General features: G+C 38.8%; 1 protein-coding gene across 1 annotated transcript in view; it reads right to left on the minus strand.

Moving 5' to 3' along the window:
* The window catches only part of TPD52L1 (TPD52 like 1), a 48,552-nt gene that overhangs the window by 3,299 nt on the left and 32,880 nt on the right, over nucleotides 1-12,373 (minus strand). Inside the window, 4 exon segments of the mRNA XM_007447981.1 lie at nucleotides 1,989-2,049; nucleotides 5,121-5,159; nucleotides 6,759-6,773; nucleotides 10,459-10,560. Of these exon segments, the coding sequence (XP_007448043.1) occupies nucleotides 1,989-2,049; nucleotides 5,121-5,159; nucleotides 6,759-6,773; nucleotides 10,459-10,560 (217 nt within the window).

Raw genomic sequence — 12,373 nt, forward strand, 5'->3', positions numbered from 1 at the left:
AGCAGGAAATAACCTCAGGATTGAAAAGTTACAGAAGTTTTGGAGAAGATTCAGAACACAAAAGAAAACTATGCAGAAAATAAACTATACACAGAAGGGTTAAACATCTATTGTTTAGTCTGGAGGGAAAAAAAGGAATGAGAAGTTTGTAATTATTGAGGAAGTGGGAGGTCTGACACACAGCATGACTATTAGCTATTCTCCTGTTGCCTGTGTGGGCAGAGAAAGAGAAACTAGGTGGTGGGGGGGCTGTGAGTCTTGTTAAACCCATGGACAATCACGCAGACGTAGAATCTGCTTTCAGGAGGTCTTGACACAGGCTAGTATCCAGTTGGCTGAGTTAGTTTTGTGCATTTCTGAGGAAGGCGGCAGGCTCTACCTTCCATCCAGATGCAGTGGGAAAAGTGAGAGGCTGACAGTGTGGATCAGACACTTATCTCATATATGAACTGTGAGCTAACCAGAGTTTCCTAAAAGCAAATGAAAACAGGTTGTTCTTTATTCTCCTTTTGCTTCTTCCTACCTCCTCCTTCTAAAGAAAACCTAAAAAGCACAACTTCTCCTATGTCAGAACTTGACAACAGAATCCATCCTTCTTGGATTGTCTTAAGGCTGAGAACCAAATGTTGAGAAATTAACTCCTGGGGTTTTTGGAATCTTTTGTTTTGAAACTAGATATTCTGGCATGAGAAATGTCTGTGACACTGCAGGTCTCTACCCATAAAAAGTTTTTCCTACAAACAGCGGCAATTTAATGGCTCCTATGGGTCCCTAAATAAATGATAATGTTGACAGGCAGAGCAGTAAAACTGCACAACTAGAGACTGCTGGTAAATGAAATCAATGAAAGCATGGTAAGTGTTGAGTAATAATTTCATTCTTGAGTCTTAAACACCTAATCACAGGTCTGGAAAAGAGAAGACTACGTGAAAGCCTCTTCTAAGGGGAAAGACCCTCCAGGTCAAAATCAATAAAAGCATCTAAGACCTCGACTAAGGAATAACTTATACCCTCACAGACTCTCATCTGGCAGCATATGTGAAGGTCGTATGATTCAGAAGCAGCTGGGTAATCAGCATGAGCCTATATGTGCTTTTGATCTGATTAAAGATCACACATATTCTTAATTTTCCCAGTAATAGGGAAATATAGAAATGGATTGTATGTAAAATAGTGATAATGATATCAAGATGTAATCAAGTTTAGGTGGTATCTTTAAAAAAATCTTAGTAGTATCAATGACTTTTCGTGTTTTAAACGTTCTATACGTTTAGGACTAGACTGATTTTACTTTTGCTCTTTTATCCTCTGTACATTAACTTATCTATGCTCAAACAATAAATTCAATGAATTTTTTTTTTTTTTTAGCACCTACTATAGAACAGGCATACTTTCAGTTTATACCCAGGGAACAAATGCACTATTACAAAATAATGCATTTTGTGATTCAGCTTTATTTTCCCTCCATGATAACCATGCTGTGCTGTGCTCAGGACGTGAGTGGAGTAGGCAAGTGGTGTTGATGGGCGGTGGATGGCAGGATAGCGCATGGAGACAAGTTCATTTCTACTGGTCCGTGTCCAAACCAGAGGAGCTCTGAGCTGTTACTGAACTTTCACGTACACTCTAATTTCAGAGTTCACAGATCCTTTGTCCTATCCACAGTCATCTATCACATATCTGCTTCTTGGGGGAATAGCATTAAGAGTTCTAACCAGTGAACAGATCAACACAAATCCCAATTCGCTTTCATGAGCAGTTCACTTCTGAATGATTTATTTATATAAACAACTTGGTATGGCTACAGTAACACTATTCAATATTGGTTTTCTTTATAGATTTATAATGTGAAGAAAAGTGACTCTGTGCACTGCTGCCTTCTTGGCTGCATCAAATGCTGGTAGCCCCGCCTTTGGAGCCAATGGCAGCAATGCCTAAGCTGTCCTGATTCAACGAACCCAGCGACACAAAATTCACTTCATCTGTACCTTAAGGCTTGTGACAGTTGTCTCAACCCTCTCCTCAAATGATTTGAAAGTAGGAGAATTCCTAAAATAACAAAAAAAGAGAGGTCAGCTCCGAAGACCTAGCTGTCTTAGCAATCGTGCTGTGCTGCCTGGTTTCTGCTCTTACTTGCAAACATCACCTCTGCACCAGAGTTAGTTGCTGGTTTGCCACCTACACCAACCATGTTTTAAAATTTATTTCACTTCTGCTAGGTTAGATCCAGAAACCATAACCTGACATGGGATTTTTCTAAGTAAAATAGATAACTATAGAATAAATAATATAGCATTTGGCAAGGATACAACTGTAATAATTCCATGGTGCACCATACATAATTTCCAACAAGTCAAAGGAGTGATAGCTTAATTTTTCATTTACTAATTAATTGTTTCTATCATAACACTCCTTTTCCCAGCTCAGTTATTTTATAACCAATAGAAAGTCTATCTGAAGAACGTCACATTCGAGTTTTCCCACTTGGAATTTTAAAAGTCATTTATTTTAGTGAATGTGACACAAGACAGAAATAGCTAAAGGAAAAAAAAGGTTCAGATGTTTTCAAACTTTAAAGTTTTAAAACTAAGCATTTTCTCAACATCCAGGAAGCAGTGTTTCTGAAAGTCAGTGCGCCCATTATTTTAGGTTGAAATATACTCACTACTTGTTTAATGCTTGATCAAAATGGTGCTATTAGCACGTGTTGTATTTCCTCCCAAAGAAGATACACTTACTTGTTCTTACCAGACAGAACCTTTGCTGTCTATCGACAATTTATTTGTAACTCATTCACTGTGTTAAATAATCTACATACCATCTTGTAACTTTAAGATTTAGATCTTTATTTGGTGCTTTTTGGTTTCCTATACTGGATTTGGCCACATGACATTATGACTTAATGACATCATTACCATTTAAAATGATATCACCAAGTCCAACTAAGGAAACAGGAACTGAATTAAAAATGTGTCTTAAATCTTGTGTTCATGTTGGCTTTCAGCAACAACAACTGCCATCATTTTCAGGTCAAAAAATTCAACTGAATGTTACTATACTTGATAAGCCACTTGCTATTCTCTCTTGAGTGCAGAAGAAATAAAATAAGAGGAATGGCCTAAAGAAACTTCATAAGGGCGAATGGTTATAAAATACGGGCTTCATTGTATGGTGTGGGCTGTAGCATGGCTCTAATACTATCAAGAGGAAACTAATATAGAGGATATGTTTTTGAATGAATTTGGCTTCATTAGGGATTGTCTCCGAAGACTCTGATGCTCCGGATGGTTACAAATGCATTTGCATCCAGGCTGTATGAAGTAACAGTGGTGAGTTCAGAGGGCCCAAGCATGGCATCACACCTTGTATATGACTCAAACATGAGCTGAATTCCTGTGAGGAATGCTCCACCGTACCTGTCTCATGATGAAATATTAGTGAAATTACATAAGAATGATTCAGAAGTGTACACTTATTAGCACTTTACCTCCACTGCATGTTTTATTTGGCCAAGCTGGTCACATGACTAACTACCTGTCATCCATCAGTTGCACAGGACCACAGTGGGCAGACAGTTCAGCCTAATGGTTCATGGTTTATGTTAGTTGAGCAAAATCTTTTTTTTTTTTTTTTTTTAAAGTTAATTTCAGGCAAGCTCACAAGGAATACATTTGACCCATAAGTCACTAGATGGATTCCTGGTTCACAGAGGAAAACCATATTAATTTTTTTTTCAAGGCTTTTTTGGACACTCAGACTTAAAATTTAACAAGTAAGAAGCTCAGAGCTGCAGGCTGCACTGCTCAATTCTGGTGCTCTTATTCTAGGGGCAGCAAGTCATTCAAAGATGAACTAAGCCATCTTGAATCTATGCTCTCTACTTACCACCAAATTAGGGAAATCAAATGCTGTGGTTAAACTTCCAAAGTAACCACATAACCCCAGTGTAGAAGAGACATCATCAGATATATAAAACAGACATTCCTCTAATCAAATTACACTAGAGTGCATGCTGGGGAATACGGAGAAACTATTTATTCAGATTTAATCATGTCATATACAACTACAAACTTGCAGCACTGCAAATGACCCTGGAAAGAATTAGGCTTCAGTGGGCTCAAAGTATGTAGAGTAACTGAACTCCCTCTAGAATGTATTCACACCACAGTATATAATACAAAGCAGGAAGAAGAGGCACAGTTCTGACTGAAGTGAGGGAGGGTCCCAGAGACTAGATCCCCTCCCATGGAGCCCCAACCAGGGCAGCCCAAGCAAGCACTAGGGCTCCTGGAAGCACCAAGGGAAGAGCAGTGAATCTGGTTCTAGCCTTTTATTTTTAAACATGATGAAAATGCTGTCACTGAGGTGACCTTCCCAAGGCTGCCAAATTCACCCCTAGCAGAACTGGACTGCAACCAACATCTTCTGATTCCTAATCTAACATTCATTCCTCTATACTCTATTACTATTATTTTGACTTTATCTGATTGTATCACTAAGTCACACCAACTGGAAGCGAGAGGAACATCTTTCTCAGGAGTTTTCATCTCACCAGTAATTTTAATGACATTTTTATTGTTCAACAGACTCTTTGCCTTAACACATCCCTTAAAAAATCCTAATGATATCCTTTCTAGAACTGTAGCCCTCTTTGTCTCCTACCTTTTCATTTAAACTTTCTCCCAGCCTTGCGTTTAATTCTGTGGGAATAAAAGGATTTCCACCTTTGCAAGTGTGCTTGGAATGTTCCAGGCCCTGTACTGCGTGCTTTACACAGATTACACATCTCATAACAGCCATGTGAGGTAGGTCTTATTTATTCCAGTATACAGATAAGAGAATAGAGATAGAGATAGGTAAATAACTTGTCTCGGGTCACACACATCAAGAGTGGCTGGATTTAAACCAGTGTGTCTGGCCAGCAGCCCAAGCCTATTACCCGTCCAATACTTCTACAGCACTGTCAGCGTTCTTCCCTGAGGGCCCTCAGAAAAGAGCATAAGATAGGTCATGGCATTTCCCTTTATATAAAGAAGGAAAAACCCCACAAAGTATCAATAAAGTTAACACTTCATGCACATTATACATTGATATTATGTCAAATAATTTACACAGATTACCTCATAGCAGGCATACTTATGGAATGGCGAATGGAGTAGCTTCAGGGCAAAAGCAGATTAAAGGGGGGAAAAAAAAAGAAGATAGCACAATATAAGTACATGAGAAACTCCCTATTCACGGTTTCAAAACAGCAATTTCAACTATTTGAAGTGTTCCCTGCACACCCCACCAAGATAGTATTTGTTTTTGTTGGGTAGGATGGGCCACAGTCACTTCCAAAGGAATAAGGAGACCAGGTGGTCCATGGCTGCATATTATTTTACTTCCTGAGGGTTCCTTGTAGGCCAGGAAGGAGAGGAGGAGACTGTCTGGTTTGCCCCAGGTCAGCCCAACAGCTGGTGGACATGCTCTCCTGGTCCAGCTCCCTTCTCCTGTTCAGGAAGACAGTAAGGGGCAAGGGGCAGTGCCTAGCACATAGAGCCAGGCAGCTAAAAGCTAATCATTCCATTGGAGAGAAGCACTCCAGAGGACTGTGTGTAGTTAACATCAGTCAATCAAGGAAACACATGCCAGGCAAACGCAATTCACACAGTCCAACATGGTGGCAGGGCTTCTGCATCCATGCAAGGACATCTGGTACAAAGATCAACTTTTCTGAGAACTCTTAAGATCATCAGCCTTCTCACCCTGTTGATCCTACAGCGGCTAACTCGTCTTCCCTCTGATCGACTGCCTGTCATCTCTATGTGAGTTCCACTCGGAAATCAGGCTGCAGGAAGGGAGCAAGCAAAATGGGGTCCATTTTCCTAGGCTAGCATGCCCTCATCCAATTTCCACCACAGTCCCGGCCTTCTCTTCTCCCAGGAAGCTAACAGGTAGGGGATCAGACTCATCACCTTCCCCAACAATATCCACTGAGGTCATCAGTAGGGGTGGCACTTTACCAGGACTCAGAAAGAAAAGGACAAAGAAGTGCAGGGGATACTTACAGTCTTACCCTAGACACTCCATTTAGAAATCATAGGCAAATATTTCCTCATAAGTTACATTAAAAAAAGAATTACTAAAAGAACTTCATCAGCATTATAAATTATTCATCTGTTTAAATACAGGTAGTTTTCTTAAGAAAAAAAAAAATTTTAAGGCATGTAATAAGATTCTACCTAAAAGGAGGCTTAATTCAGAGACCTGGGACTGACAGTTGCACACTTGCTAACATTTGAGCTCTTCCGGTGGCCTTTCTCCTCTTCCACTTCAGAAGGTACAGAAAGTTGAAGGTAAATCATATGCCTAAGTAACAGTTACTAGGAATTTAGAAAAACACGACAATCTAGAGGAAAAAACTCCTGTTTCTCGACTTCACTTTCTGAAAGTTTCGTAAACATACGCAACTCGCAATTGCCACTTTCCTCTTTGAATTCTAAAGGACCTCTGTCAGTGTAAGAAGGCATGATGCAGAAAGAGATTCCTGAGGGATGGCTCAGCAAGTGAAAGTCGTGTAAATGATTCAGAAGTGAGATACACAGGGGCTGAAATAGATTCAAATGCATTAGGTGCCCTATACTCTGTAACTCTCCCTGGCTGTGAACGCTCTCAGCGACAGAGACCTGGTCTTTGGCTGAAGCGCACCCACAGTGGGGCTCCGGGGAGGAAGGGAGCTGCTAGGGAGCCGGCAGGGCCCTGGGGGCAGCGCTTACCCGATGGAGTGAGACCTGCAGCCGGAGCAGCACAGGAGAGAAGAGCAGGAGCAGGGTTAGCACATCAGGATGCAAGGAAACGGCCTCACTGCCCGCTGTCCCCGCTTTCAAGAGCCCCAAGGAAAAGATGAGGGGACCCCATTTGTTACTCTTTTTGAGTACGCTGACTTTTTAATGTCTTCACAATTACTTTACCAACCTACCGTACGTGTGCTTCTCACTATTTTTCTCATGGATATATAGAGGTGGCTGGATTCTCTAATAAAGTCAAACGCCTCCTCCAAAGATTTCCTCTCCACTAGATCACGTGCAGTTTGAATGAATTCACCGAGAAGTCCCAAGAAGATGGCAACATTATTAATATAAAAGTGATTCTAATAGCTTGCGTTTCTTCAGAGTACTTTCATAAATGTGACCTTATTTTAACTTCAGAGAAAACAGTCTAGCTAGGTAGCTATTAACCACGTTACCTGACAGGTGGACAAGAAGGCAGAGCAATTCCGCGACCAGGCTCAGGGGCCTTCACTTCGTGGCCGTCAGGAGAAAATGAGAACCTTAGCTCAGGAAATCTTATTTATTTTTATAAAACATCTAAATTAAATCCTAAAGTAGTGCTTTGCATCCAGTTATTAAAAGGCCCAAATTCTAGGTTTTCAAAACCTGTAAGCATTAACTTTTAATTATTTTAAAGAAAAACTGAGAGGGGATTCCCTGGAGGTCCAGTGGTTAGGGCTCTGAGCTCTCACCGCCAAGGGCCCGAGTTCGATCCCTGTTCGGGGAACTAGGATTCTGTAAGCCTTGCGGTGCAGCCAACAACAACCAAAACCAAAAAAAAAAAAAACCCCCACAAAACTGAGAGGTACTGTTTTTCTTCTCAGGTATCTGAATTTTTCTGGCAATCTTTTTGAAGAGGTTCAGAAATTTGTTCCCAGAATTCACAAAAGAATTTTACGGTATAACTAACAAAATATAAAATAATATGATACTTTCAAACTGAAAAGGGGTTCAAAGTAAAATGCCTGTGATAAAATTTTAAAATTTCCCCACTATCATTTTATAAATTGGCAAATTAATTTGAACGAAAAATTTAAAACTTACTAATTGTTCTCTTTTGAGAATCGTTATTATATTACACTTAAATACTTTTCAAATATGACTTTTACATATATTACTTGTTCTAGTATAAAAGTAACAATTCTTTGTAAACCTTTTTGCTTTCACAGAGAGTTATCCTCATTTATTTCAAATGTTACATATTATAGTTTGAGAAAAATATAGGCCTGAAAATATAGGTCTACAAAATATGACAGGCCCATATTTGAATGTGGACTACATTTCCCAATATTTTTAGCCACAGTTTGTAATGGAAGTTTTGTATCCTCTACACAGAGCAATAATTAATGAAAAGTTTGGAACTCCTGGGAAACAGGTTATCCATTATGCTAAAACAAAGCCACATTGAAACAGGAGGAAAGGCAGTCAACACAACCTTGATATTATGCCCAGCTCTTGTAGGAACATGAGTATGTCAACATGCTGCACGTGTGAAACACAGTCCTCGTTCTCTACAACTTATGAAACACACTGCACTCCTGTTCACGGACTCTCCCAATTTCAGTCCTGTGGGGTCACCTTGTAACTGAGACAGTCACTTAGTAAAGGTAAAAACTGGCACTTATTGAGTGCTTAACACATGGCAGGCTCTCTTTTGCTACTTGTATAGTAAACTGAAGACGTTGTTACTCTTAACCCCATTTATAACTGAGAACAGCCACAGATTCCTAGACGCCACCCAAGACCTACTGAGGTGCAATCATGGAGAGAGAGGTGGAATCTGAGAATATGCATTTGTCAAGCTTCAGAAGTGTCCCTAAGGTCTGCTACTGTTAGAGAAACACTATTCTAGTCGGCAGTATTATGCCACTGAATCCCAGTGTTCAAGTGAAAGGTTTCAACTAAGTATGTGGAGAACAAACTTTATAAATATGACAAAATATATTTTCTTGGATATAACTGGTGATAAGGTCTTTCCTGTTTTAAGGAGTTATTTAATTAGTTTAGATAAATGTTTTAATGCCACTGAAATGACTGCAAATTTTTATATAATAAAGTTAGGGTTAATTCATAATCCAGAATATTTACAGTTCATCACACACTGCCTCTGAAGAATTTTAACTGCTTTTTGTTATTGCTTTATTAGCAAAAATGAAGATAAAGCAATGTACTCAGATTCATGCACATGTACTTACTTAACTCTAGCCTCATGAATGCCAAGTTGTTAAGATGATGCATGAATATTGGGCACAATCCAGTAATTTCTGACATCAAAAAGTAACTTAAACACAAAGATATAAATATTTGCCTCTAGGTATCAAAGCTGCAGGGTAACAAAGAAAGCAATAGTTTAAGAATCCAGTAAAATAATACACACATATTTTTTTAAAAGAAGAAATATAAAATGTACTTGAGAAGTTTTTAAAAAGTGAATTTGATTTCTAGAGAGAAAAATGACATTGATTTATACAGAAAAATCTCCTAAGCATATCAGCCAAATTCAAAATAAACTATGATAGGTATTTAAACAAGCAAAAAAAATGAGAGTAACAAATCTATGTAAGATAACTTCCTAGTACATAATATGAAAAATAAAAATGGTCAATACTACGTTGTTTTTCTGGTGCCTATAGTGAGGTCATTTGGCTCTCAGTTCAAAATCTTGATATTCACCCTAATTTTATATAACAAATACTGAAAATAACCAAAATGAGCAAAGGGACTGGTTTAAAAATTTTGCTACAGCTATGCACTGGAAGATAATACAGCCATTAAAGATGAAGATGTAAGGACTTCCCCGGTGGTGCACTGGTTTGGAGTCCACCTGCCAATGCAGGAGACATGGGTTCGATCCCTGCTCCGGGAGGATCCCATGTGCCGTGGAGCAACTGGGCCCATGAGCCACAACTACTGAGCCTTTGAGCCTCGAGCCCGTGCTCTGCAGCGGGAGAGGCCACCACAATGAGAAGCCTGCACACCGCAACGAGAGAAGGCCTGCATGCAGTAACAAAGACCCGATGCAGACAAAAATAAATAAATAAATAATTTTAAAAAAAATAAAGATGCAATAAACATTTATTAACATATTCACAATATATTGCTAAAGTAAAGAAAGAATACTACCAGGAGCATACACTATATGGTACCTTTTTAGAATAAAAGAATAAATATCTACGCATTTAGCATAGAAAAAATACATGCACTAGTTGGATATATACAAAAAAGTAACCAAGAATAGTTTATCAGAGAATATTCCACTGAAGGCATATTTTAACTTATTGTTTAAATTACAGTGATTAAAGTTCAGTGTGTGCTGCATTCTTCTGAAATCTCTCCTTATTACTGGTGATTAAAGGCACCCTCTATCTTCTATTTCTACTAGGTCGGGTCCTAGTGGAAAGGGCATCTCTGGGACCAGGCCCACTAAGCTGACCTTCAGGCAGAAAATGTCCCAATATAAAAATGCATCTCAGTCACCAATACTATCAGCCACATAAAATTTTAATCCAACTTAAAAAAAAAGAATGTGTTAGGAAGACCAGTTGATATATATATATATATATATATATATATATATATATAATGCTCCCCTTCTCTCGGAAAGCCAAAGGCTTAGCCCCATTCCCGTGGTTCTTTCCCACAGTACCTCATGTCTCCAAACTTCTTGCTGATGGCCGTCCCAACGTTGCTGAAAGCTGCAGTTGCCTTCTGCCCTGCGTGACTCAGAGTTTCATGTGTTTTCTTGTAGCTAGAAATAAAACAAAAAATAAAACAGAGAAAGATAATATCATGATTTCCCATAAAACATTCATCGTACTTCTCTCTCCTGACTTTGAAAATTCCCTTTCCAAGCCAGATTTAGGAAGATGATCCACAGAAGTAATTGTTTCTATTCATTGTTTGGGGAGGATGGGTTGGTGGCCGCTCATCAGAGGGAAACTCAGACCATTAAATCTGAATTCAGGAAAAATATACATATATAAGTCAAGATCTGAATGTGCAGATCTTTAATCACAAATAGTGGAACTGCTCTGAGAGTAGAGAGTTATTCTTAAAGAGATGTATTAACTCTATGAAGTGACGATGAAAGCTCTAGCCATCAACGGTAACACGAATTAGAAAATGTATATTTCAAAGGGAAATTTAAGCTTTTACTGCTTATGTGGGTAAAAGTAACCATAAAATGGCAAAATAGAACTAGTTACTTAATTTTCAAATACTTAAGAGCTGGGCATAAGAAGGGTGCATAATCTTAAGATAATATAGTTACTTTTTTCAAGACAGTTTTAGGAATATAGTACTGCAATGATCTGTCCACAAACCTATGTCCCCACAAGGCTGACTCCCTGAGGGCAAGGAAGCCATTCATCTTTGTGTCCCCAGTATGTGGCAGAAGGATACAGGGGAAACTTAATAAATATTAGAGGAATTAATCAATGATCAAAGAGGAAGCTCCTCTGTAGCTCTGAACTGGGAGTCATGACAGTAAGAACAATGCAGTGTGATGGATTATAGAGAGAGAATGGACGGACTTGACAGGAGGTTATAAGTGACAAATGGAACAAGACGAATAAATTGGTTTAAGGTTTTGGGCATGGTGACAGGAAAGGCGGTGGTGTATCCACTGGGCTAGGAAATTTCTAAGTGTTAACTAATGAAGTAGAAAACAAAAGGCACCTAACCTGAGGGAATAAAAAGAAATCAGCCGAAAGCTTTGTACACCATTTCACAGTATATGTAAGTCAAGTCATTATGCTATACAGCTTAAACTTATACAGTGCTGTATGTATTATATTTAATTTAATATATCTCAATAAAACTGAAACAAACCAAACCAAAAAATGTTCAACTGATTTTTAAAAAATAAACGAATTCTTTTTTTTTTTAACATCTTTACTGGAGTATAATTGCTCTACAATGTTGTGTTAGTTTCTGCTGTATAAAAAAGTGAATCAGCTCTACATATACATATATCCCCATATCTCCTCCCTCTTGTGTCTCCTTCCCACCCTCCCTATCCCACCCCTCTAGGCAGTCACAAAGCACCGAGCTGATCTCCCTGTGCTATGCGGCTGCTATGTGGCTGCTTCCCACTATAAGCTAATTCTTATAATGCACATACCATCTTCTTCCCATATATGTTGCTCCCAGGTAAGTTCCCCCAAAGCTCCTTGCTTAGCCTAGAACACTTGCATATGCATACGGTACATCTAAGAAGACTATGTCCTGTGAAATTCATTGTGTAGGAACTTCCGTTATCCCTCCCACCCTCCCACCTCCCACAAATCATCCGGCCCTAAATACACTATCAGACTCTGCACAAATGCTTTAAAACATGCTCCTTGGTCTTCCTTGGGACTGAAATCACTTTATTAACATGGTATCCTATTATTCTTTTTTTGTTAGCAGGAAGGAATGAGTCTGATATTACCAGCACTGCATGTTATTTATTTACACAATGCTTGTTTTTCAGGAAGTGTAAAAATCAAGTATTATCTAGATGATAAAACCAAACCAAATATTCATTTACTAAACAGACATTTTCTAGGGAATAGGGAAAG

The sequence above is a fragment of the Lipotes vexillifer genome, unplaced genomic scaffold, assembly GCF_000442215.2.
Source record: "Lipotes vexillifer unplaced genomic scaffold, Lipotes_vexillifer_v1.1 scaffold756, whole genome shotgun sequence".
Classification (NCBI taxonomy): Eukaryota; Metazoa; Chordata; class Mammalia; order Artiodactyla; family Lipotidae; genus Lipotes; species Lipotes vexillifer.